Source organism: Trematomus bernacchii, unplaced genomic scaffold, assembly GCF_902827165.1.
Source record: "Trematomus bernacchii unplaced genomic scaffold, fTreBer1.1, whole genome shotgun sequence".
NCBI classification, from domain to species: Eukaryota; Metazoa; Chordata; class Actinopteri; order Perciformes; family Nototheniidae; genus Trematomus; species Trematomus bernacchii.
In genome coordinates, this window is record NW_022987582.1 from 3,779,751 (window position 1) to 3,805,168 (window position 25,418).

General features: G+C 39.7%; 5 protein-coding genes across 12 annotated transcripts in view; 3 read left to right on the forward strand and 2 right to left on the reverse strand.

The window, feature by feature from the left end:
• Positions 1-2,200: 2,200 nt before the first annotated feature.
• LOC117480042 (INO80 complex subunit C-like) lies at positions 2,201-5,051 on the reverse strand. The gene is made up of 5 exons (XM_034127191.1): positions 4,684-5,051; positions 3,703-3,819; positions 3,503-3,614; positions 3,070-3,137; positions 2,201-2,970 (listed from the first exon to the last, which is right to left on the reverse strand). Exons 1-5 carry the CDS (start codon positions 4,858-4,860, stop codon positions 2,839-2,841), a joined length of 606 nt encoding a protein of 201 aa, XP_033983082.1. The 5' UTR covers positions 4,861-5,051; the 3' UTR covers positions 2,201-2,838.
• A 594-nt stretch (positions 5,052-5,645) lies between these two features.
• On the reverse strand, positions 5,646-7,550 carry LOC117480509 (SUN domain-containing protein 3-like). The gene is made up of 8 exons (XM_034127854.1): positions 7,373-7,550; positions 7,182-7,247; positions 6,906-7,004; positions 6,631-6,729; positions 6,399-6,511; positions 6,121-6,294; positions 5,936-6,025; positions 5,646-5,776 (listed from the first exon to the last, which is right to left on the reverse strand). Exons 1-8 carry the CDS (start codon positions 7,548-7,550, stop codon positions 5,651-5,653), a joined length of 945 nt encoding a protein of 314 aa, XP_033983745.1. The 3' UTR covers positions 5,646-5,650.
• A 3,396-nt stretch (positions 7,551-10,946) lies between these two features.
• Positions 10,947-18,722, forward strand: ptdss1a (phosphatidylserine synthase 1a). Of its 2 annotated transcripts, none has more exons than XM_034127706.1 (13): positions 10,947-11,332; positions 11,829-11,920; positions 12,179-12,223; positions 12,298-12,422; positions 12,539-12,697; positions 12,889-13,040; positions 13,654-13,795; positions 15,757-15,869; positions 16,059-16,124; positions 16,264-16,363; positions 16,588-16,656; positions 16,937-17,000; positions 17,170-18,722. In XM_034127706.1, exons 1-13 carry the CDS (start codon positions 11,151-11,153, stop codon positions 17,286-17,288), a joined length of 1,428 nt encoding a protein of 475 aa, XP_033983597.1. In that variant the 5' UTR covers positions 10,947-11,150; the 3' UTR covers positions 17,289-18,722. The 2 variants fall into 2 exon arrangements, with proteins under 2 accessions (XP_033983597.1, XP_033983596.1); XM_034127705.1 differs by having other exon boundaries at positions 10,948-11,332; positions 17,167-18,722.
• A 654-nt stretch (positions 18,723-19,376) lies between these two features.
• Positions 19,377-21,454, forward strand: LOC117480399 (E3 ubiquitin-protein ligase NHLRC1-like). Its single transcript, XM_034127707.1, has one exon. It carries the CDS (start codon positions 19,516-19,518, stop codon positions 20,761-20,763), a length of 1,248 nt encoding a protein of 415 aa, XP_033983598.1. The 5' UTR covers positions 19,377-19,515; the 3' UTR covers positions 20,764-21,454.
• Positions 21,455-21,662: 208 nt separating this feature from the next.
• The window catches only part of kif13a (kinesin family member 13A), a 35,851-nt gene continuing 32,095 nt past the window's right edge, over positions 21,663-25,418 (forward strand). For all 7 annotated transcript variants that reach the window (XM_034127963.1, XM_034127964.1, XM_034127969.1 and 4 more), the window contains exons 1-2: positions 21,663-21,956; positions 22,173-22,263. In XM_034127963.1, coding sequence (XP_033983854.1) covers positions 21,902-21,956; positions 22,173-22,263 — 146 coding nt within the window. In that variant the 5' untranslated portion in view covers positions 21,663-21,901. The remainder of the gene's footprint in view (positions 21,957-22,172; positions 22,264-25,418) is intronic.

Genomic DNA, 25,418 nt, shown 5'->3' on the forward strand with positions numbered 1-25,418 from the left:
TGCTGTTTTTTATTATAGATATTATTTATTACTTTTATGAAAGGGTGTCAGCTAAAATATAAAAGGAATATTTATTATATTTATAAATGATATTGTAATTTAGCCCGCTCCCTTGATCTATGACTGGTTGGTTGTTTTTATCAATCACCTGCTGATGCATGGAAGCTGGAGGCTCTCTGCGCTCGGAGGATTGAATATGATCACATTTTGTGGATATTTTTAAGATTCTGCTCAGAAATGTTTACACTCATGTGACTTGACTGACTCCCTGTGTGACTGGGACACCGACTACGCTCAGCATGGCGATAATGAACATGTGAATTCAACCGTTAAGTCTGTCTACTGATATATTTTACTTTTGACCAGCTTCCGATTTATTATATGTGCTTTTGTTACTGATTGATCCCCTTTGCTGCTCTAATTCTGCTCATGGACCATTACTGTAATCAGAGGATGTTTGTCACATAGGGTTGACTTCCTGTTAACAGCTGGTGGCACTATGTATAATATGACTCATAATTAACCTGTAAAATTCCAGATCCTTTCTTAGTTGAAGCTTGGCACGACCATCCAACAAACAAGACAAACTGACACAGGACAGGGGAGAGACAGGACTATTTAAATATGAGGTGGAAACAATCAGGGGCGGGGCAGACACTGATGATGGCGGGAAAAACACACACGGGGAGGAAGAAACAGGGCCTGAGGTATATACAAAATAAAACAGGAAATGAGAGACAAAATACATAAACATAACTAAGACATTTGACGAGACACAACAAAAAGTGCCAAGTTGAATTGCAAATAGGGTGCAGAGCTGAACATGTGTTTAGAATTTTGGAGATTTGAGCTCAGGTTTTGCTCTTTGAGTGTGAGTTTAAATTATTGTGCTTTAGGTGAGATTTTAGTGTGTTAGCAACTGAAAAAAACTATAAAGTCTTATCTTAGGTAGGACGGCAGACTGAGTAGAGCTCTGATACACCCTGGTGGTGACACATTGGGACTGAAAAGACAGGTATGCAGGATTTGTTGTTGCTGCGTAATGAGTGAGAAACCACTCATATACTGCATTTTATGTTTTTTTATAGTTGATAGACTAAATATGGCAATAGTATGCAGTTAGCATTCATACATAGACACCCAAACAGGGCATATATACCTGTGTATATCACAACATTTAAATAGTAACCATTAATCGTAGAATCATAACTCTAACCTGATCCTGACTTTAGCCCAGGAGACAAACACACATTTAAACACATTCCAGCAGGTCATCTGCTTGAGTAGCAGAAAGCCCTGGCACTGTTCATTAATCACTATGTTGAGGTTTTGATGCCACAGCAGGAATGGAAATGCTGCTCTGACTCTCATAGATATACTATACTGCCTTCATCAGCTGCAACTAAGTCCAGCGCTGGGAGAAGTAACACTCAGGCATGGGTAAAGCCTGGTCCACTGCACAATTAATCATATATGCTTTTGGGAACAATGGGATCTTATGGCACATTAAAAAGATGTATAGGTAACAAATATAGATGATGTATTTCGAACAAAGATACAAGGTGATCTGTTTTCACGGGGACTGTGTAAAGAATGCATCAAAAAAAGAATAGCAGAAGCTAAAGAATTGTAAACTAAAATGGCACATTTATCAAACCTATTTCAACAAAAAGGGATTCATAGCTCAGTGGTAAGAGTGGCTGCGGTTATGAATGATTTTGCTTGTTTATATTCACAAGCTCGTGATCCTCGATAATTGTGCCGGCTCTTTTATTCTTCGTTAGCATTATAGGGATGGCTCACATGTGTAATACAATGGTCCTCATTCATCAAGTGTGTGAAAATAGCGTAAAATGTACCATGGAAATTATGCTGGATGCCTGCCATGTGTGATTAATGAGACATCCTCACTGTACCAGTCGGAGAGCAAATCATCCATCAAACGCAGCCGGGGAATTAGAACCATGTGGAACTAATTTACATTTACATATGACGCATGTGAATTAGGACTGCTTGGTGACTCTTGGCTCATTAAGGTTTGGCTTAGCCTGCTACATGTTCATAGTTTACATAGATGCAGGCCACTGCGTTTTAAACAAATGTACAGCAGTAGATGTGGCCCTTAACACAGAGGAGTGTTTGATATCATTGTCAAACCAATGTTATTAAAGGCTGTCATAAAAGCAACATTGAGATTGGAACAGACATCGATTTTTCTAAATGTATCACTTAGAAATATTTATTCATACAAAACATATTAGAAAACACAGATGAATAAGAGATAAACTGAAATCAAACGTATTCAAGTAAGGTTCAATGAGCTACTTGTAAAAAGTAACAATCATTCTAAAATGGGCAAACTTCTTCCAACAGCTTTTTTTATTGTTACCCCCCTGAATGTTCTACCACAAGGGGGCGCACAGCATCCTGTAATTCCATGTGATTTAGCAGGAGCAAATCCACATCAAGCTTTCAAATGTATCGGGAACAAATATCATTAAAGATAACACTTGTCATACATTCTCTCACAGTGAAATTATGATATCCAGCTACAGACAACAAACATGTCTCGTAAAGAGAATAAGCATTCAAATAAAGTATACTATTTGTTGCATTTATTTGTCACACAGTAACTCTGAATAATAAGTTAAAGCCTTTCCTAAAACAGCTGTGCAAATGTTTGGTGGCACCATCTGTTCATTTAAGAAGTGCACTTCTCCGTGTCCTCTCTGTGGAGACAGCGCTCTCATTGGTTTCTTGCAGGCCCGACAGCTCAAACACAAACATGACTTCAGCTCGGGTTTAAATGTATTTCACTCTTCAAGTCTTGCTCGGCTGTCAGGGGACGATGCATGTTGCCTTTCGAAGGGCCAGGTATCCGGTCACTACATCAGTGGGGAGGAGGCGGATGTAGGAGAACTCCTCAGAGGACGTGAAGCGGAGCTTTGTCTGAGGGTCTGTGTAGTTTGCCTGAGGAAAAAGAGAGCGTATTCAGTGTGTGCTTCAGAGAAGATTTAAAAGTGATTTTGTTTATCGTAAAGTGAGTATTTTAGTAAAGTGATAACTCACAGGGAGTCCAGAGATGTCAGAGTATTTCTTGGTTGGCTTCAAGGAGGGAGGGGCCTCAATGCTGTAGTCTGTGAACACAGAGGTCTTACATTTAATTACTTGTAGACTTTTCTGTGCAGTTTCGTAATTTATGTAATAATATAGCACAGCTTTGACTTTTTTTCAAAACCACCACACCACAAAAAATATTCAGTTTCATGTACAGAACCAGTCAAAAGTTTGGACACACCTTCTCATTCAATGGCTTTTTGTTTATTTTAATGTTGTTCTACGTTGTACATTAATACTGAAGACATCAAAACTATGAAAGAACACATATGGAATTATCTAGTTAATAAAAAACTTTGAATGAGAAGATTTGTCCAAACTTTTGACTGGTAGTGTACTTTTGATAAAAGTGTGCAACATGAAATTATAAGATATAAAAACATACAGTTGGGATCATCAAGCTTCCAGGGTAAAGTCCGCTCCAAAGCCAGAATCTGTTTGAGATTTTTCCAGGTCCGGTTCTTTTTACCCGCTGCTGCTCCACCAATCCCAGAATGCTGCAGAGATTAAGAGAGGGGGCAGAGACAGTGAGGGAAGAGCCTCAGCAGCAGATGAACTTAAACCCACATGGACGCGGACACTCACCACGAAGGCGGGGTCTTTGAACGGTGGAGGCTTCGCTGTTGACTCTGAGAGAACATTTGGAGCGATTTCAACTGTTCCCACTGCCTTCACCTCCGCCACCGACTCTGCTGCTGTTATCTGATGAAGCATGAAAGAGGACATCAGACAACAAGAGTAACAACAACAGAAACAACACAGAATTAAAAATATTTGATTTTAACTTTAACTTTTAAACACTTACATGAATCTTAAAGATACAATTTAATGACATTGCTTTCTAGCTGTTACTACACAGCACTTATGTACATATTTGCTTTTTGGCTATCTTTTTATTAAAAACATGACTTGTTCAAACAGTAGTAGTAAACATAACAGAGAATTAATTAGCAACTCTTTTTTTCTTTGATCAACCATTTAAAGGCAGTTATCAGGAAACAATACAAACAAATCTTTGGCGTTAAAATATGCTGCTTTTTTCTTTGTTTTCGATGAGGGTTCAAGTGTCGGTAGAGAATTCAGTATTCAGAGGTGGGTACATTTGGGTAGATTCTGGCAAAGTACAATTTTGTGATACTTGTACTTTACCTGAGTATTTACATTGTATGCTACTTTGTACTTCTACTCCACTACAGAGGTAAATTGTGTGCCTTTACTCTGACACATTTATTTAATATCTTTAGTTACTTTGCAGATTTGAACTAATGATTTCAAATATAATAAACACATAATTGTATCCTGAAATGGACTAATCTGCATAATGAGTACTTCGTATATTTTGATGCTAATATTTTTTTACTTTTACTTGAGTTATATTTTAACTGCGGGACTTTTACTTGTGACAGTAAAACTCTGATCGGAGTACTTCTCCCACCTCTGTCAGTATTTGAAACCCTTGCATTGCATCTTAGCTACTTTGAATTCCCTTGCACACAGAAAACGTTATATAGATCTCTGAGTTTCGCACAATGATGCACGCTTCACATGCAGACGGTAGCACTGTACCTGTGTCTGTGTCGCCGCTGGTGTGGCTGTCAGCTGCCCTTTCTTCTTCTTGCTGCTCCCGGGGACCGGCTGAGCGGAACCAGCCGCCGGGCTCGCGGGACGCTTCTTCCCCCGCGGGGCGGCCGGGATGGCGGCGGCCGGAGGAGCCCGGACGGTGATGGGGATCTGAGACGCCATTCGTGGTGACCGAAATAGTTGTGATATACGCTTTAAAGGCGAATGAAGCTTTCTTTCTCTGTTCTTACTAGCAATAGTTAGCTGCCTAACGTCCGCATAGTTAACACCGGATATGAATGTATTTCACTTCCGGTATCAACAATCGGAAAGCGTCTTCTTCTTTTCTCGGTATCGGAAAGCGTCAAAATACAATCATTATTTTGAATCATTTATTTAAAAAATGATTGTATTTTCTTGATTAATAATGTGTAACTAAACAAACACAAATAACTGTAGGTGTATTTATGTTAATGTATATGCAGTATATAATAATAATATAATAATAATAATAATAATATGTTAATAATATAATAATAATGTGTTAATAATAATAATAATAATATGGTAATATAATAATAATAATAATAATAATAATAATAATAATAATAATAATAATAATAATAATATGTTAATAATATAATAATAATAATATGGTAATAATATAATAATAATAATAATAATAATATGTTAATAATATAATAATAATATGGTTATAATATAATAATAATAATAATAATAATAATATGGTAATATAATAATAATAATGATAATAATAATAATAATAATAATAATAATAATAATAATATAATAATAATGTGTTAATAATATAATAATAATGTGGTAATAATAATAATAATAATGATAATGATAATAATAATAATAATAATAATAATAATAATAATAATAATAATAATAATAATAATAATAATAATAATAATAATAATAATAATAAAAGTACATGCATGCATACTTACCTGTCTGTAACTTCTGCCAGCTTTCCGTGAACTCTGAAGTTGTACAGACAGGTGTAGTCGGGGTGACCCCAGTTGCTCTCAACTTGTAGTTTCACGTATTTGAAGACAACTTTTCCATGATCCTAAGAGATGTGAGAAAAGAGCAGAAACAGCTTGTTGAGTAAAAACTGACAGTATGGGAAACAAATTATTTAATGACAAAACTGTTACTCCTTTAATATTTCAGCTTGTGTGTGAAAAAGAAGAATGGACATGTGTGTATTGCATAGTGTAATACTCACAGGTAGCTCAAAAGTTTGTGTTGCGTCCCCGTCCTGATCATACAGAAAGGTTCCTAGATAGGTTCCTTTGTCATCTAAAGTATTCATGCCCTGCAAGAGAGGAATATAGAGACACAGTTGAACACCTTATTGTTCCCACTTAAACTGAACATCTGTAATGTAACAATGATACATTTGTGACTTACATAGACAGAAAACGTCTTTGGGGCGCTAGGAATGATGCCAGTTGGGGACAAGTTCTTTGAAATGTGACCTAGTGTCACATGGCTGATGTAGACTGGGTGTGACAGGGCGATGAATAAATGCCCCCGCCCACCTTCAAAGGGCCAGCACCGTCCTACAGCCGGGGATGAGCCTCCCTGAGTGAAGAAAGAGTATAAAAATAGAGTTGAGATGGTAGGTTGCTTAAAAATCCCAAACCTTTCTATAATTTGCCATTTGTTTTGGTGTTTGTAGATCCTACCTGAAGGACTGTCCTTGGGTGTACAGGTCGTTTACAAAACATTCCAAAAAGATAGGCGCAGCTTCTTCGTTTGGAGTACGTTTGTGAAGACTGATCAAGTAAAACTCTTGCCTCTGCACAGAAAAAACACACGCACAAAGTGAGTGAGATACAATCGTTCTCAAAGTTAAAAATATGTTTGGATATTACAATCTAACAGATGAAAATGATACATATGATTTAAATGTCTTACGTTGACTCTCCAGAGCGAAGTTGGGCATAGTGTCCGCCACCGGTTGCAGGGAGTTCAGGACTTTGTTTAATCTGAGAATCTCTTCACTTAATGTGTTTACTAAAGGATGGAGGGAATCAAAGCATAAAAGAAACCGTTTTTTTCACGATTTTCAAAAGATAGACAATATGAAAGTGTTTAAGAAGCTGTCAATGTTTCTGTTGCTAATTGTGTTGCTGTCACTGTCACTAGTTTGTTTGCTAATGAAAATGATACATATGATTTTAATGTCTTACCTTGACTCTCCAGAGCGAAGTTGGGCATAGTGTCCGCCACCGGTTGCAGGGAGTTCAGGACTTTGTTTAATGTGAGAATCTCTTCACTCAATGTGTTTACTAAAGGATGGAGGGAAACAAAGCATAAAAGAAACCGGTTTTTTTCACGATTTTCAAAAGATAGACAATATGAAAGTGTTTAAGAAGCTGTCAATGTTTCTGTTGCTAATTGTGTTGCTGTCACTGTCACTAGTTTGTTTGCTAATGAAAATGATAAATATGATTTTAATGTCTTACCTTGACCCTTGAAGTTGGTCATTGTGTCTTTGTTTAATCTGAGAAACTCTTCTCTGCATGCAAATCCTGGTAGATGGAGAGACACAAAGAATAGAAGAAACAGGTCAGAGACATTTGTTCTTCAAAAGACAGAAAATATAAAAGTAAAAAGCTGAGGAACTAAAGTTGATAGAGTTGTTTGTTACACTTACCAAAATACAGGACGAGTATGAAGAAGAGAAAGCCAAACATATTTTGGTTGAACCTGCTGTTTCTGTGTCTGTTACTACTTGTGTTGTTGACATCGTTTCTGGAGGAGTCGCTCATTTCGTTGCTGTCATAGTCACTCATTTGCTTGCTGTCTTTGTAACTCTTTCTGTTCTTGTCCATGTCTGTTTTTATGTTATTATTTATGTTTCTGGTGCTGGTTTTGTGTCTTTCTAGGTAGCTTGTGGACTCTGCTCTACTACTGCATGAAGAGGTCCTCAAACATCTGTTTTTAAAAACCCTGAATGTAATTTAAATAAAATAAAAAGTTAAAGGTCTGAAGATCTATAATGAAAATTGTAGACACACACACACACGCGCACACACACACACACACACACACACACACACACACACACACACACACACACACTCACACAAACCTTAGCTTACCTGTTCAGGTGTTCCTTGTAGCAAATGATTGGTAGTCCTTCATTGTTGTAGTATCCTTGGGAGTCTAATCGTGAGCTTCTCCGTGACATGACTGTAAACCAAACAAAAGAGCTTTTACTACTGTAAACAACTTCTCCAAATATTGTAGTTGCCCTTGGTTTAAGTTAACACCACTGTTAAACTACTATTAGCTGTAAATGTGCTTTTTCAAAGGTTTCAATGATAGAAAATAACACAATATCTAAACAGGATGAAAAGCTGCTTCTACGGAAAAGCTATCATATATTAATTTACTTATTTTGACCCTTTAAACTATTTAGTATAGTAAAATGTTGACCACTCAGGGCGAAGCCACATAAATATGGTCTGGCCTTTGTGCTAATAAGCAATGATAATAATGATAATAAGTAATACTGTTTGATGAAGAAGTCTGGCTGTAAATGTAGTCGGAGATAAATGAATATCTATCTATATATCTAGGATTAATATAACTTTCTGTCCTGTCTGCTGCCTGTTTAGGGTTCAGAAGATGAAATGGAACTTCACTTTCCTTCCAGAACCCTAGAATTACCTTTGGTGTTTTCGAATTCTAAATACGTCACAATTAACTAGAACTATACGTCATTCGCACACGTGACTGCATGTGCTTGCCAGTGTAATTTACGCACACACATTCCATTATGAATCACGTGATTTGTTAAGGCAAATTCAAAGAGCTTTAAATAAAGGCATATGAAAACATTGAAACACCCACTATCTACACCATGAATGACTAAATAAAATCAAGTAGATTCTTTAAAACTATGGAAACAATAAATGAATATGAATTTAATAACGAAATTACACGTGTAGTAGCTCACTCCTGTCAGTGGAGCGCTGCTGCCCCCATGTGTTTAATGGGAGGTGTTGCACCCAGAAGGCTGTCTGAAGGCATTGGTACAAAAATACTCATGATCACATAACAGTGTGTGAAGAAAGACCATTACTTTTTATTTGCACATCTTAATAATGTGATAAACTAACTTTCGTGTGAGGTTATTTGTGATCATGTGTTTTTAGTGACATCACCATGAACAATTGTCTTGAAAAAAGTATTCTGATCTTTTTGGCTGATAAGCACATACAGCTTGCACTACCCCTCTTAACAAGAAGTGAGAGTGATTTGGTGAGAGGTTTTATAAACATTTTTGTGACCACATTTCTTATTTTTACCATTTCCCTTCCTTTTACATTAATTTTAAGAAGCACCACATGTGAAAAATCAGCACAGCATGTCCACAATCAAATTATAAATTGAAAATACACAATCGGAGAAAATCTGCCACTTCCTTATAGAGCCCCTCCTCCAACACACACGAACGCGCACATGACCAATGAGGGCACAAGATAAGTTTGTGCACAGATGGAAGGCTGACAGGCAGGTAGGCCATCCAGTTATTTTAGCCGGGCCGCTAAAATGATTGGTCGTGCTTTTTACAGTATTACGGCTTCCACAGATGACATTTTTGTATGGATTTTTTGTCAAAGCACTTAAGTTAATTAAGACTTAAGAATAATATGTTAATAATATAATAATAATAATAATAATAATAATAATAATAATATGTTAATAATAATAATATATGTTAATAATGTAATAATAATAATAATAATAATAATAATAATTAAAACTGCGGTCACAGAAGTGCGCGCAGTGATGAGCGGGCCCTCGCGTCCGTGCGCCTGTCGGGGAGGGTCGCCGGTCGTCCCAGCGTCAAGCCGACGCGCGTGAGTTTTCCGAAATGAGCCGTTTGTCATTTCTATAATTTTCGCGTCCCAGGCCCGTTCTCATTTCATCAAATGTCCCTCCTCGACTCCTTGACTCCTCGGTCCTCCGGTAGTGACCCGGAAATGAATTTTAGCGTGCCATGTTGAAGGACATCTCATTTCTCGAAATGCACATCGAGGACTAGTGATGGGAATTATGGCTCTTTGAAGGGAGCCGGATCTTATGGCTCCGTTCCTTTCAAAGAGCCGTTCAAAAGAGCCGTTTTTAAAAGGGGGCGGGGTTACTAGGTTTATCTGCGAAATAATCACCAGGATAATGATTGACTGTATTGTCAGACCTAATGTCAATAATCGGCATTGTAAACATGACACAAGGTGGCGCCATATCCATGTCATCATGTCAGTGAATGTACTTTGAATTTACCCTCTGTATGTGTTAAGTAAATAAAGTTGCCTTGCCTTGAATGAAATTCATGCAACTCTTAATATTAGATAGTGTGTTTTTAAGTGGCGATGGAGATTATTTGTTGACCCTGCTTTAAAGGATATTTTGCCTTTACAAATGGTACGCTTTATCACTGCCTGGGTTTTGGTTGAAGTGCATCCAAATGCTGCTGCGTTTTCGCGTTTGGCTCATTTTCCATCCGAAAAACACATCATCTACCTGTCCTGTACCACTTGTTATGACTTCTCTCTCTCGCGTATTCCGTTAAGATCAACCCCACCTAACTCCTCGTGCTGAAACCTACCAATCAGAGTAGGGGCGGGTCTTCACAGAATACGTTTGGGGAACAAAATCAAGCTTTTTAAAAGGTGAGTGGATTTTGGCAGGCAGTGAGTGCGGACCAACGATTGAACGATAACAAGAACGGCTCTCACCAAGGAGGACTCGGTTCCCCTCGTTCGTACCAAAGAGCCGTTCAAAAGAATCGGCTCGTTCGCGACCGACACATCACTAAGTAGACCCCTGCTGGGGGCTGAGGATGTGTGTCAGTGACATGTGAAGCCATTAGCCGCCACAAAGGGGAGTCAAACACACAAAATCAAGTGAAGCACATTCACTTTTAGTGCAGGATGTTTTCAACAACACAATCATTTGATATTAAATTAGTTTTTACTGCTATAACTATGTTGATGTTCCCAAACCTGTAGGCTTATGTATTTTATTTAGCTATGAATTCAGGAGGTCACAGTAGTCTCAGATGGTAACGGGATTATTTAAAACATAAAAAAGTCAACCTCTGGTCATTTGTCAGGCTTTAAAGTAGTCGCATGTAGGTCAGTCACGCTAAAAACAATCATAGCAGCAGCACATGAGGAAGGAGTGAGCTCTTCCGCTATGGGACACTCCCTACAAACATGCAGCACCAATCACAAGCAAAAGTGAACAATTTCTTTAAAACTGTCTTCCCCTGTTGCTCACTCTGCTCAGCTGTCACGTCTACTTTTAGAAGCTGCTAGTTAGATATGTAACCGTACATATTAATTTCAACCGGTTTCCTGTGAGTAGTTTGTTGTGGATCACTTTCTCATGAGGAGCTGCCCTCCAGCCTGCGTCCTGCTATGGCGCCCGTGTACAGCGGGTCCCACACCTTGAGCAAGGATGATGTGAATTACAGGAAGCATTTCCGAATGATAAACGAGCAGCAGGTTGAAGATATCACCATAGAGTTTTTCTACAGGCCGCACACGATAACGCTGCTGACATGCACGGTGCTCAGTCTGATGTATTTCGCCTTCGCAAGGTAAGTCGTTCACGGCTAGCGTTAGCTCGCTGGGTTAGCATAGTTAGCTAGTGCTCGGCTAACAGTGATGCACCAGGTACATTAGCTAGCTACTCTTTTAAATGATTTTCTTGCTGAAAAATATATCAACACCCACATGAAGAAACTGGGATAAATATCAGTGATGGCTGCCTTCATTCTGCTGTCATTATTCGTCAACTTAAGCCAATACAAATAGATGTTTGTCTTATAATGCATTATTGATGTACATCATGTCCTGTGCTGATATTGGCTACAACAATGTAACGATCTAAGGGACGATGTAACGTTACATTTACTGTGATTATCTGCTTTACAAGCTACATTTTGCTCTACAAATCTTTTACAGCTGATGCAAAACCCCCATGTTTGCTGTGTGAAACATTTTTACAGCTGTGGAGGGAATATAACACATATACTGCTTGTAAAATGGGCTGTTTAACATAACTGATGATATTTCTGTTTCCCCTGCCTGCAGGGATGATGAAAATAAGGACAATAATCTCTGGGTGGGGCTGATTCTGGTCATCTCGTTCTTCCTTGTCATTAGTGTTTTGGCATTTCCTAACGGTGAGCAAAAAACGGAACCTGTAGTTATGTATTTTGTTAATACATAACTACAATACAGTCCCTCAGGTTTGCATAGCCACCAATTACAGTTGGTTTTTACTGTGCTACTGATCGCTTACATAGCATACTTTTTGTTAGATCAGGAACCTCATTGTAAAACTGTCCAAACAAAAAAAAGGAAGCAGAAGCAAACAACTGTGGCTATCCCATCACTTGTTGTAGAATAAATCGTTGACATCTTTATGTGCCTCACTTTAGGTCCATTCACCAGGCCACATCCAGCAATATGGCGTATCGTTTTTGGTAAGTATTGCTAAAAATAAAACACTTTGGAGGTTACATTTCCCTTTCTAATGTGGTTTCTCTGCGCTGTTAAGGTCTGAGTGTCCTCTACTTCCTGTTCCTGGTTTTGGTCATCTTCCTAAACTGGCGGCAGGTGAAGGACCTGATGTATTGGTTGGACCCAAACCTGCGTTATGCCAAGAGAGAGGCAGACATAATGGTGAGCAATGAAGGCTTACACAGAAAATATATTTTGTATTGATTAACATGCACCAATTGTGTTCCCTTACATGGGGATTATCAATCATTGTAATGAGGCTGCGCTGCTCTTTGCAGGATTACGCTGTGAACTGTCACGACATCACCTGGGAGAGAATCCTGAGCCATCTTGACATTTTTGCATTCAGCCATTTCTGGGGCTGGGGTATGAAGGCCCTGCTTATTCGAAGCTATGGCCTCTGCTGGACTATCAGTATTACCTGGGAGCTTACTGAGGTAAGTAAGCTCACATCATATCAGGTTATAACACATGTTACATCCCCTATCAACCTGTATCCAATAATTCCTTCTCTTGTAGCATGTTTCTCCCTATATATTCCCTGTAATATTTTTACAGGATGAAACATTATCAGTATTTTTTTCAGATATCATGTATTCTCTAATAGCCTATATGATCTCCTTTTTAGCTCTTCTTCATGCATCTGCTGCCTAACTTTGCTGAGTGCTGGTGGGACCAAGTGATTCTGGACATTCTGCTCTGTAATGGAGGAGGCATCTGGCTCGGCATGACTGTCTGTCGCTTTTTGGAGATGAGGACCTACCACTGGGCCAGTATCAAGTATGAAAATACAGTCTAGAAATCAACTACAAGTTACAGTGTCCAGTTTTGTTTTCATTCTTAGTCTGATGGATTTGTCCAGTCTGGTGCAAGCATCCCAGCCCTGATTGATAAATAAAGCTTTAAAAATGTATGAAGGTGAAATATATCCTTAGAGCTTTATGCTATATTATGAAAATGTAAGATTCATTTTATTATCAGACCAATGAAAGACCAGACAAACTTGTGTTTATTTAATATATTTGATATTAAAAACTCTGAAGCAATAAACAGAAACTCATAAACAACCAAACAAAAAAACATCTCAATTACACAATAACAAGGAATAAAAAACCTACGATAATACTACTTTGAAATCTCCTCGGGGGAATGCAAGACACAGAGCTATTCTATTGAAAAGGTTCACATCAAGCAAATCATTTTAGATACCATCCAAAGATGCATAAATTGTTTTTTTGAAACATGATCTTGACAGTTCATCAAGGCAGAGTGCTAGTGAATGATTCATGTGATGGCATTACTTTCATCCGGCTTTGTCTAATGTACTAACATAATACTTGTTGTAAATCTATCTGCAAGTCTTTGTAATCCTTCTCCTGTGCTTCCCATCCAGGGACATCCACACCACCACGGGGAAGATCAAACGCGCTGCTCTACAGTTCACCCCCGCTAGCTGGACCTACGTACGCTGGCTTGACCCAAAGTCCTCCCTGCAGCGGGTGATGGGCGTCTATCTGTTCATGATAATCTGGCAGGTGGGTCACCGAGAAATCCTCCCTGGCCATCTCAGGCTGACTCAGGGCTGACTAGTCAGGATCATCCAGTGTTTCAGTGTGCTAAGAGTGGGCTTATCTAATTGCCTCCTCTTTTGTTGAAATCTAAAACCACTCTCACATGGATCCATATAACACAAGAGTGTCCTGCTGTCCACACATTGACAGTTAATCCCGTACGGATGAAAGACACGTTAGATTAGTTAGGAGCAATTTGTGGTAATGAGAAAACAATGGATGGAGAACTTGAGTAAGCTCCATTGCTTTCTATTAGAGATTCAAGTGTAGCAGCCACATTTCTAACCAATTGCAACCGTGGCATTGAAAGCTGCTGTCTCTCCTTTTTGTGCGGTGATGAAGCAACATTGTCATCCCTCTTCCTCACTCAGGCAGTTCCCAACTCTCTTGAGGCTTTAAATGGTAATTATCAGTCTGTGAGAGGTAGTTGAAAAGATGGGGGACGTCTCAGCGCGGTGACAGTTTAGCTGCTCTTCTACACACAGGCTCAAGGCCAAATGAGTGAATAACACTGCAGCAGGCCTCTCATTATCTTCCAGTGGGGATGAGGGGGACTTGGACAGAGTGTCCCCATAAATGAGCTGCTAACTATTTGTTAATTCAAGTGTGACATTGTAAGATAGCTCTTGTTTGATGGTGTCCTGGCTGAACTTGTTGACCTTTTTCAGTGCATCTGCTCGTTATAAAGCACACATTGAGTCTCATTGCTATTAGACCTTACTCGCAGCGCACATTTTGACTTGTCAAACACAGGCGCAACTACAGTCCTAACAATTATAGTGGCTGCATTCCTTATAGGTAGGCCAGTTCAAGGGCTCTGGTTCTGTACACACAGTCCTGCTGGCACGGCTTATTGGCTCATGTTATGGAATGGAGCTGTCATTAGATGTTATTTGCTACCACACCTGTGCTTGTTCTGTGTAAAGCCCTGCTGAGAGAGAGATTTATGGTCCCTAAATCTATAACTGGCGCATGGTAAAGCCAATGGACAACTATGTGATAAAAATAGACAGCTCATGAGACAAGGTAATTTAATAATAGTCTGACAAAGCAACGATTGTCCTAATTTTAAATTGCCAGAAAAGTATACAGCAACTCTTAAATTCAAGGGCACATAGAAACTAGGAGGAATGGTACAATACATGTAATGCACGTAGGATTAAACAACAAACTTTGAGATTGTTTATAATGAAATAAAGTCACAAACAATTCCTCTCCTAATGACTTATTTATATTTTCTAGCTTTATAACTTGAAAACCAACAATGAGCCCATTGTTGGAGATGTCCCTAGAAGTTTGAATATAGCAGTGTTAAAAACATTTGACCGTGAACTAATTGTTTATTTACAGACTTCTGCTTTGAAATTAAAAGTATCACATAGTTGTATTATGTTGGCTCTGTATTCAAGCGCACCAGAAATGATGCTGACCTGCAGTTGCAATAGATTAAAAAGGCATTCACATCCATATTGTGTCAACATAGTAGGAAATGTCGCCGTTTTCATACGTACAATGGATTTACGACAGTACAGCAGGATAAAGCCAAAGCAAAAGCCAAACAGTGAGATTTCCTTAACTGGCTTAGTCGGTCATATGACCATAATCCTAAACTTGTATTGTGTCACATTGCAAAATATGCTGAAGACGACCCCCCCCACCCACCATTGCAACAAACAACATTGTCAGGGACATTACATTTGGCTTTTTAGATTTGAAACTATACATCAAATATGAATACTTTATTTGTTCTTAAATACTGTAATTAAGATTATTTATTATGAGACTAAGTGCTAACATTCCTATACTCTAGATTTCAAACTCAATATGCTTGAAAACGGAAATATTCCATCATTTTCTCTTTGTTGTATACATAAGCCATTACACATAACAATCCTTATTCAACCTGTTTTTCTCTTTGTCCACAGCTTACAGAGTTGAACACATTCTTCCTGAAGCACATTTTCGTCTTTCCTGCAAGCCATCCTCTCAGCTGGTGTCGGATCCTGTTCGTTGGTATCATCACAGCGCCAACAGTCAGGTAAAAAGAATCCAACTCAACAATTAAATATTGGTAGGAAAGTAATCCATATAAACTGATATTGAAAGATCTGTTGGGATAGTGTTATATGCTTAAATTGTGATCCTTATTTTGACCAACATAAGGCAGTCATGTTAAACTACAAGTCATATTTTCTAATATTTGCTTTGTGTTTGTTCTTTGCTTCAGGCAGTATTATGCGTACCTTACAGACACACAGTGCAAGAGAGTTGGGACCCAGTGCTGGGTGTTTGGGTAAGTGTTTTAGCAAAGGTTGATTATTTTTCTTTCAGTTAAAAGCTGCATATATTCGGCATATTTGTTTTTTAGTAATATTAAAAGTGAACTGCAGGTCGGTCAGAGGCTTTAATGTTTTTTTCCCCCTCATTCACAGGGCAGTAGCCTTTCTGGAGGCCTTGGGATGCATTAAGTTTGGACAGGACTTGTTCTCAAAAACCCAGGTCCTGTACGTGGTCCTGTGGCTGCTGTGTTTGGTAAGATCAGTAATGTTGCATTTCTGGGTCAAAACAATATACTATGCTCTTCAGTCAGTAGTTGGCTGGTCATACATTGAATCTTGTGACTTGCCGTCGACACACATATTCACATATTTCTTTCTGTTTTACATCATAAACTTTTCAACCTGAAAAGCTTTATCTGTTGTTAATTATTTATAAAAGATTTTCAACAAATCATTAAACCATCTATCTGTTTATAGGCCTTCATTACATTCCTCTGCCTGTACGGAATGGTTTGGTATGCTGAAACCTATGGTCCAAATGAAAAGGTATGTCTATTGCTTTACAGTTAAGAAGTGTATTTGCACTTTCTTGACATTTTTGTAGATGATGCTATGATTTGGCACCTGGTTGCTATGCCCAGAAACATCCCGAACACAGCAATAAAGCAAGAAAGGTTACACAATAAGATCACTTGCCCTGTGTCAATATAAGCTTCAAATCCTTTCCCTTTTAAACATTGCTACCAGTCAGTTTGCTTTGAAAGCTTCACAGGGTCAGGTTTTGTTTTGGTGTGTGTGTCACATGTCTCCTCTTCTCTTTTCACAGACCCTCTCAGAAGACGACTGTTATTACAATGAATATGATGAATATGCGCCAGAAGAGTTAAAAGGTACATTGATTTTGATTTAATTCATCAACCATAAGAGAGGCTGATTAAAGTTAAAACATAGATATTTACAGGAACTGTAATCTTGTAAAGGTCTTTGAAATTGAGTTTCACTCATAATTTAAGGTTCAGTAAAATATTTGTATGAACTCATTCCTCACTGTTTCAGAAGACACATCGCTGGACGAAGACGAAGACGACGACGAAGACGACGACGACAGCCCGACAACCAGACTCAGAGGGAAGGGCTCCGCAAACACCCAATCTGTCAACGGGCTGGACAGCCAGTAGGAGTCGGAGCCAGTGGCTGGTGTGTGTCTCCTGAACTCACTCCAAGGAGCCAGGTGTGAAGGATCCCAGGTTGAAAAGGGAGTAAAGATGCAACCACTTCCTGGTGTAAATAAAATCTAGAAAGCTTGCACCTACAGTAGAGGGAGTGGAGACAGAGGAGGAGAAGTGGATATCAGGCCCATGCAGAGTTATTAGGAGTGCACAGAGGCTTGGGCTACAGAGATGAACACTTTAAACTGTGAACTGTAGTCATAAAAAAAAAACTCCTGAACCATTGATCACAGGTTTCTGTGTGTAGAGACAGAGAGAGGGAAAATGGTGTAGATGTGACTGCATGATCATTGTAGCTAATGAACAATAATTTACAAACATGTATTCTATGACACAGTATATCAATGATGGCCAATGTACATTTGACTGGTTTACTCCAGCCGTAACTCCAGTATGTTGGACCAACACATTTTAATGTTAAAAGCCATTATGAAGAATTTATTACGTTAATTGGACCCTTTATGTTTATAGCACACAAAGGACAACGTCTATTAAAAGCATCATCATCTATCGTCTATTTAAATCATAGATGTTCACACTTGTTTCGTGTTTGTAACTTGAATGTGGGCAGAATTTCAATGCAAGCTTGTAAGGATCATTGACTGAGGATTGTGTGACCAGGAACAAAACGAAACACATAGTCTAATCACTTTCAGAATGTTTTCTTGCAAATACTGTACATTTTGTTATGCTTGAGTATTATGTGAATCATTGTGACCTTGAGTGATTTTACTCTCCGTGTCCATCTGTGGCTGCTTTTTTTCTTTTTCTTTACTTTACTGATTACAGAGGACAATTATTCCGATTCCTGCATGAGACGTCAGGCTCGACCTGTCCGAGTGCACGTCTGGTTTGACTGTCAACCTTCTTGTTACGGCATATATCGCATCTGCATGGCTGTGTCAAATCAAGTGTTTTAGTAGTAGAATATTACAAGAGTACTCGAGATCTTTGTATAACACCACACAACAAGGCGCCAGTATTGTTATTTTTACGTATTTCACTCTCATTGTAACATTTTAATTCACACCTTGTGCCTGTTTGCATGTTTCTTTTTTACTCCATACTTTTTTCAGTTTGTATTGAAACTAAATTCTGCCTTTTTGTGTTTGGTTCTTCTGCTCTTGAGTGCTTTCTTGAAGGTTTAGTTTCATTGCTCTGTCAGCATCATCTAAATACACATATATCCTTCATAATCCTCGACAATCCAGAGGTGGACCTCTGTGGAATGGACCAGGCTCCTCTGCTACTGTAGACACGACTAAGGGTACATGTCTCTGGATTAAGATGTAATTTGCCAAAAATAATTCCTATAAAAAATGGCTGTTCTTTTTCACTGTGAAATAAAGAAACATAATAAAATGTTTTACATTTCCTCTTAAACTCTTTGTGGATTATTATTGTAGTTTTTAAATGAAGCAGCAGTTTACAGCAACAATAACACCTAACAAAAGGAAATCCTGGATGACCTGCTTGACCCCCAAAGAGTGCCCTGCTGCAGCAGAGGATTGAGGGATTGGCTGACTGAAGCACTGCCCGTCTCGGATCAGATTTCACTCCGTCTGCAAACCTTGAAACTGAGAGACTGAAATAGCTGCCTCGTGCTGACCTATAACAACGTGTTTTTGAAGGTATGCTTCATGTTCCCTTTGAAAGGAACAGAACATAATGTTGTTTAGGTCTTAACATGAACAGTAGTAACAACTGGAGATCTAGTAATTCCTGAAAGAAAAAGCCATGAGTCGCAGCTGTCGCCAAACAGTGAGTGTTCAGGCACACGAACACCAGGTAACGGCAATTGGAGATCCTGGTTCTGATCCAGAAAGCTGTAATACCTTATATTAATTTATTAATTGTGTGATGTCCTCTGCTTTCAGTGTTCAAAACACAATGGGGGCTCCAGCATGTGTGTCAGCTGATTTCCAAAGGAGGGCAGCAGTGAGTCTCCGTTTAATGCATAATGTCACATGACAATTTGGGCCTAAGCAAAGGACATGAGTGTGTTGACAAGAATGTTGCAGTGCTCTGCCTTCATAGCCCTCTCTTCACTAGGCTACTTATCCATTTAAGTGAACCTTGTTTTTTTTTAATCCAGCTATTTTTGGCTCTGAACCTTTGCAGCCTGCATCAGCTGACTGATCTGTCTGAGTAGGTTTGAAGAACATCAATATAATTCATGGCTGAGAGTCCTGCTTTCCCGAGTCGAGGCTCCCTGAGGAGTCCTGAGGAGATTCTCAGAGAGATCCAGATCAACCTGCTGGAGTGTAAAGTCTGCTTCGAGAAGTTCAGCACTCAGCAGAGGGAGCACAGACCGCAGAACCTCTCCTGCGGCCATGTGCTCTGTCTGGAATGCATCAGGGCTCTGTCCCACCCTCTCCTGAGGAAGCTGGAGTGCCCGTTTTGTCGACAGCTGTGCAGTGTTGACAGCAACTCCCACTGCCAGGCTCTTAGTGACCTGCAGGAGCTGCTGTTGTCCCAGAGTCCCACACCCCCTGCCCCTCCTCACAGGGCAAAGGAAGGCCTTGGCTTGGCTGAAGGTCTGACAGCCAGGGCTCTGCACCACTGCACAGCCTTTGGAGGGTGGGGGACTCTTATCAACCCCACTGGGATATCCGTTTTGGGATCTTCAGGTACTATAGTGGTGGTGCATGATGGCGAGAAGAGGGTGGTGGTGTTCAGTCCACAGGGCAGGAAGCTGCACAGTTTTGGGCCAAAAGGACAAGGCAGTGGGGAGATCTGTTTCCCAGTGGATGTGGCGGTGACTTCCTGTGGTCACGTGGTGGTGACAGATGCTGGGGATAAAGCCCTGAAGGTTTTCACCTCCAGGGGAATCCACGTGTTGACGGTGAAAGATTCCTTTCAGATGCCCTGGGGTGTAGATACAGACAGCTGTGGGCACATCCTGGTCTCAGACATCCAGGCCGGTACGCTGTCTCAGGTAAAGGTGGACTTTATAAACGGTCTCGCTGTAAAGCATCAAAGAGTCGTATCAGACCTGCAGCATCCAAAAGCGGTGGCCTGCTGTGGAGCGACTGGGAACACTGCAGTGATGGAGCATTTACCTGAGGACACATATCCACCAGGGAGGAACCCACACACCAGGCTGAGAGTGTTCACAAAAGACTTCCGCCTCCTTTATCAGACGGACACTTTCAGCTTGATGCTGCAGTCAAAAGTGAGGCTGCAAATGTCAGTCATGACCTTTGACCAACATGGAGATGTGATTGTTATTGACTCCAATATGGGGATGATTTGGAATTTGGGGCAGCTCCAGAGTGGCCCCGCCCTGACCCCATTGGTTGGTGATGACCTTATCCGCCCAGTTGGACTGGTGACACTGAACAACTCCCTCATCATTCTGGATGGTGGAGACCATACAGTGAAGATTTATTCTGCTAAATCTGATAATGGGCCCTTGACATAGCTAATTTATGGACAGTATTACCAGAGCTACAGTATGTGAAGTGCAGCTTATCATGGGATAAGATGACCTGGCAATACTATTGATAAATATAAGTAAAGTTCTATATTGAAAATGATAAATGTGAATATACTGTAATGAAATTAGAGGTATATGCTGCTTTGGGTTGCATGCTATGAAATGTATAGACAACATTTTAGACAGTTTTTGGTTTGATTTGTTACATTCAACTGTTTAATGTTATTGTGATACACTGGATACTTTCAGCTTTTGGAGCCACAGAAATAAAATGAAAAAAATAATCACTTTTGATTAAATTGCTCACATTTAATATTTAGAAGGACAGAAATCTATGATGGGGATTTGAGCAAAAATAAGTGGTTTTGTTCTAATGGGGTCTGCTAAAAAAAGGGCACATTGGGTACTGAGATCATGTATTACGTTTTCCTATAATTAACACTTACACATGGTGGATGTAAAAATGTCCTCAAATATGGTTACTTAAGTTATTATGGGTATGTGTGTAAACTAGTGAAACATATGTAAGTTATATAATAAATAAAACAAATTACAAAATGCTTTGTGACATAAAAACATATTAGGCTATTTTAATTTGGTGAGAGTAATATTAATAATACTAATGTGTTTGTCAGAGAGTGTGCTCAGACATTTGAATAAAGCCTTTTTAATAAACCCTCATCTCTTCTGACCTCATAACTGTCCTAACATGATGCTTTTCTCGGGAGCATGTGAATGAACATGTCAGACAGCCTCACACTGCTCTCCCCCTGTCTCCCCCCGATAAGCGGCGTGGTGCGTAAATCCTTTCCCTGTTTGGCACAGCCGTCTCCAGTCCGCCAGAGGAGAGCAGTCGTGCTCCCAGTGGAAGATGGCGGTGGGGATGCTGTCTGGGGCTGGAGCAGTGTGCTGGATTTGCACAAATAGCGAACCTAGATGGATATAACGGAAAAATGAACACATTGCTATCTCATTTCCTCGAGGTCTGGACTCTTTTAGGGCTGTTTAACTAGAGTCTGCTGCCTTTTTTACCGGCAGAAACCCGGGCTTCTTGTCGGGGATTCACAGACTATACATCGCTAGCTCAGCGCATAGACAGGGTGGGAGTAAAAAGTGGACAAAAATGTCGGATTCAAAGGTAAAAGTTGCTGTGAGAGTTCGGCCCATGAACCGCAGGGGTAAGTGTTATAACGATGATTTATCTTTGCAAACTGTCTGTCTCCTCGGATTCATGCAACATTATCATAAAGTTTGGATTTCTTCGCCATTGCTGCTTTCAGCTCGAGTTATGAAGTCAGAGCTCAGTCTATTGAACACAGCTAAAGTCGCTACGATTTTACTTTTCACACCCCCGCAATCTGCTTTACTGTCCAATAACACACTTCTCTCCACAGAAATTGAACTGAATACAAAATGTGTTGTGGATATGGAAGACAACCAAACAGTTCTGCACCCACCACCCTCAAATGGAAAAGGAGACAACAGGTAAACAAAGCTGAACCACTGCCAACTCTTTGTATTTGCAAATGAATACAGGCCTATGGTGCATTATTTCAAGAAAATGTAGTGCACTGAGCATGTTGTAAGGCATATCTTTGCATAGTTTCAGTGCAATAGAGTCAAATAATGTTGTGCAGCACATAATGGGGCTTTGGCTGTTTGTGAACGAAAGAGCAGAGAAACACTCTCACTGTGATAACCTTATCCCACCCCTGATGTGATACAGTATCATTCAAGGTTAGCATCAAATCATCTATCCAGTTTTAAAGTCTGAGAAATACAAACATTATTCTGGTAATGGTGATAAAAACTGTAAGCATTCATCTTGGATTAAGACCATTTCTTAACATAATTGCCAGTGAATGCTGTACATAAGCAGGAATGCTGCACTCCTGCTGCTGATGATATGATCTCTGGCAGCCACCTGCTTGCAACATGATATTATTTTTATGTAACTCATAGATGAACTTTTCAATACTAATCACCTTAGCATAATAATATTATCCTCTTATATCGCAAATCTGACGTTGGGTTTTATGGCCATGGGAGGCGTAAAACATGAAGACGCCTGTTAGACAGAACAGATTAATGTCAAGCCTCAGGGCATCACCAGAGACAGAACTAATTAAACTTATGTAGCTTTCAAACCACACATTGTGTCTTGTAAAAAATGAATTCTCTACACTCTTATCAGATATTTGAATCGCAAACAATTGAAGAAAAGCTTTGCATCTTGAAGTGTTTCACACTTTGCCTGTCTGCAGTGAAGGTCAGCAAAAAGAAGCTACAGTTTCTGCCTGGCCTGCATTCTGACATGCTTTCAGATTGTAATGAGGAGTTCACACAACGTGTAGGCTAATGCTGTATGATTGGGAATGCCTGTTAGCAACGGTCAGAGATGTATATATTTCGGCCATTGTAGTGGTTTTGTACAGTTTTATACTTGGTTCAGTGGCCACTGCTGCTGGTTTCACACATGATTAAACAGCTGACCTGATTCCCCTCCGGCGCAAACACATCTTAAGAATAATAAATGAATTATTTCTCAAATAGTCTCAACAACTCTTCTGTAATAAAAGTCCACAGCGTGACTGCTAACATGAAGTCATAGGAGGCAAAACCTGCCACAAGGAAGGCTTTTCTCATGGCCCACATCCAGCCTTGTTAAAGTGTAACGCTTTCTCTGCTGTTCCATGTAACTAACAGTCAGCATTAAATGGTAATAAGCTTTCTGCCCCAAAAGCTCCAGTCCACACATTAACCTGTATTTAAGGCAATTATCAGAACAGAAATTGCCACACAATGGCAGCATTCCAGGCAATTAAACAAATCACACTCAAAGCTAACATATGTCAGAATGGGAAACATAACAGAAGGAAAGGCTGTCCTGGGTGAGAGGTCAGAGGAACGACAATGAGTTCACAGAGTTTAGGAGTAAATACATCTGCAGTACTTTCTCAGTGAAGTGTTATTTGGATCTGATGCTGGATCTTTCCAATGCTACCTGTTGCTATGTTGTTGTGTGCGACACAAACCCATTTCGCATCCAGGGGAGGTTTCCATATCTGATTAAGATGTTGTATCACTCTTGAATGTTTTTTTTACGGATTTTTTTATTATGCAAAACCTTTTTTATATAGTAGATTCTGTAGCTGCAAAGCGACTCCAGTTCGGTTTGGTTGTATTATGTCACATTTCTTTTCTATAGTGTAGTCCAGGCATATAATTACTTGTTGGCATTTCAGTGCTAGTGCAGTGTGTGTTTTTGTGTGTGTGTTTAGGGTATCTGTGTTTAGACTGCCATGGTTTTCTTAAACCATATAATTTGCCTCTTGGCTTCTTGTGAAGCTGAAGAAGGGGATACCCTGAGCTTTGCCTTGTTTTCAAAGACACCTGCTCCTGTGCGTCAAATGTAGTGGGTATTAACATGCCAAATATGGCTGTACGGCCGAGATCATGGGAACTTTCTCACTCCCATGGGAATTTTCAGGCACAGCCTCAAAGAGGAGACAGCCGTAATGGATATTATTTTTATATTTCAGTGTAGGTTTTGGGGTTTAACAATGGGAAGAAAAATGACATAACATTGTTTGGATTTCAGTGTACCTATATTTCCCAATAGTTTTGCTCAATACCAACAAAACTAACAATGACTTCAGTCTGATGAGATATGAAGTCTCTAGTGGGGTGAATTCGGAGCCACTGTTATGTTGGGGACATTGAAATCTTTCCAAAATGTGTCTGAACTTATTCAGGAGACCACATAGCTCCATGAAAACATTTAAGTCACCTAAAGAATTTGAAGAAATATCAGGGATTTACTTTGATGGCTAAGCCTCAATCTTTGCACCGCTGAGCATTAAAGCAACACTCGTGACCCGAGCCCCCCTCTCCTATTTCCCTGAGAAATGAACATTAATCTCAGTAGTGTGCGAATGAAACATGGATTGTGACTCCAGGGCGACAGGTTAAGTTTCCCAAGTTTAATCTTTCATCTGCCTGTTGAGTTGGCATGAACGGGAGTTTTGAAATGGGAATATGGTAAAGTCTGTCTGCTCTCCTTAGAGGTTTGAACACAATGAAGGAGGAGGGGAAGAGGCAGAGAAATACCTGAGGCTGCTGTCTGCTAAGGGATAGAGTGCTGGAGCATCATGACAGGAAAATACCCTCTCACAATGGGACCGTATTACATTTATCGTGTCCCAGCATGTCTGTCAACTTTCAACAATTGAATGCAGGCCCATCCTGCCTTTAGAGTCCTCTGAATGTTAACCCTGCTTTTCTGCATTTTGTATTAAAAACCAGTGGCGTAACTATCGACGGTGCAGCCGGTGCACCGGGGCCCAGAGCCGGCCAGGGGCCCCAATGGCATTGACCGGTTCACGCAGTCTTCAAAGTAACCAAGCAACCTAAATTAATTTGTAATTTGTCTGTCCAATGACCTTGCTCCCTCTCATGTCATGTGATACCTTGCGTGACGAGCGAACCGTTTAATCAACCTGTACTGTACTGTAGCTAGCAGCAGCAAGTTCGGCAGCATTATAAAAAATGTAATAGCTTGCATTTATAATGTACAGCAAACCAAAGCACAAGAGCAGCGCTCAAAAGAGAAAGGAGAACAAGGAGATGTAACAGCTAAA

What these genes read in the sequence shown, in the direction of transcription:
- LOC117480509 (XM_034127854.1), bottom strand. Translation starts at nt 7,550, where the DNA reads ATGGACAAGAACAGAAAGAGTTACAAAGACAGCAAGCAAATGAGTGAC. An exon ending in CTTCGCTCTGGAGAGTCAAG is followed by an intron (nt 6,730 to 6,905) that starts GTAAGACATTAA and finishes TCCATCCTTTAG; the next exon opens with TAAACACATTAAGTGAAGAG. An exon ending in CAAAGACGTTTTCTGTCTAT is followed by an intron (nt 6,026 to 6,120) that starts GTAAGTCACAAA and finishes CCTCTCTTGCAG; the next exon opens with GGCATGAATACTTTAGATGA.
- LOC117480042 (XM_034127191.1), bottom strand. Translation starts at nt 4,860, where the DNA reads ATGGCGTCTCAGATCCCCATCACCGTCCGGGCTCCTCCGGCCGCCGCC. An exon ending in CAGCGGCGACACAGACACAG is followed by an intron (nt 3,820 to 4,683) that starts GTACAGTGCTAC and finishes ATGCTTCATCAG; the next exon opens with ATAACAGCAGCAGAGTCGGT. An exon ending in GAAGCTTGATGATCCCAACT is followed by an intron (nt 3,138 to 3,502) that starts GTATGTTTTTAT and finishes CTGTGTTCACAG; the next exon opens with ACTACAGCATTGAGGCCCCT.
- LOC117480399 (XM_034127707.1), top strand. Translation starts at nt 19,516, where the DNA reads ATGGCTGAGAGTCCTGCTTTCCCGAGTCGAGGCTCCCTGAGGAGTCCT.
- ptdss1a (XM_034127705.1), top strand. Translation starts at nt 11,151, where the DNA reads ATGGCGCCCGTGTACAGCGGGTCCCACACCTTGAGCAAGGATGATGTG. An exon ending in ATCACAGCGCCAACAGTCAG is followed by an intron (nt 15,870 to 16,058) that starts GTAAAAAGAATC and finishes TCTTTGCTTCAG; the next exon opens with GCAGTATTATGCGTACCTTA. An exon ending in TCCTGTGGCTGCTGTGTTTG is followed by an intron (nt 16,364 to 16,587) that starts GTAAGATCAGTA and finishes ATCTGTTTATAG; the next exon opens with GCCTTCATTACATTCCTCTG.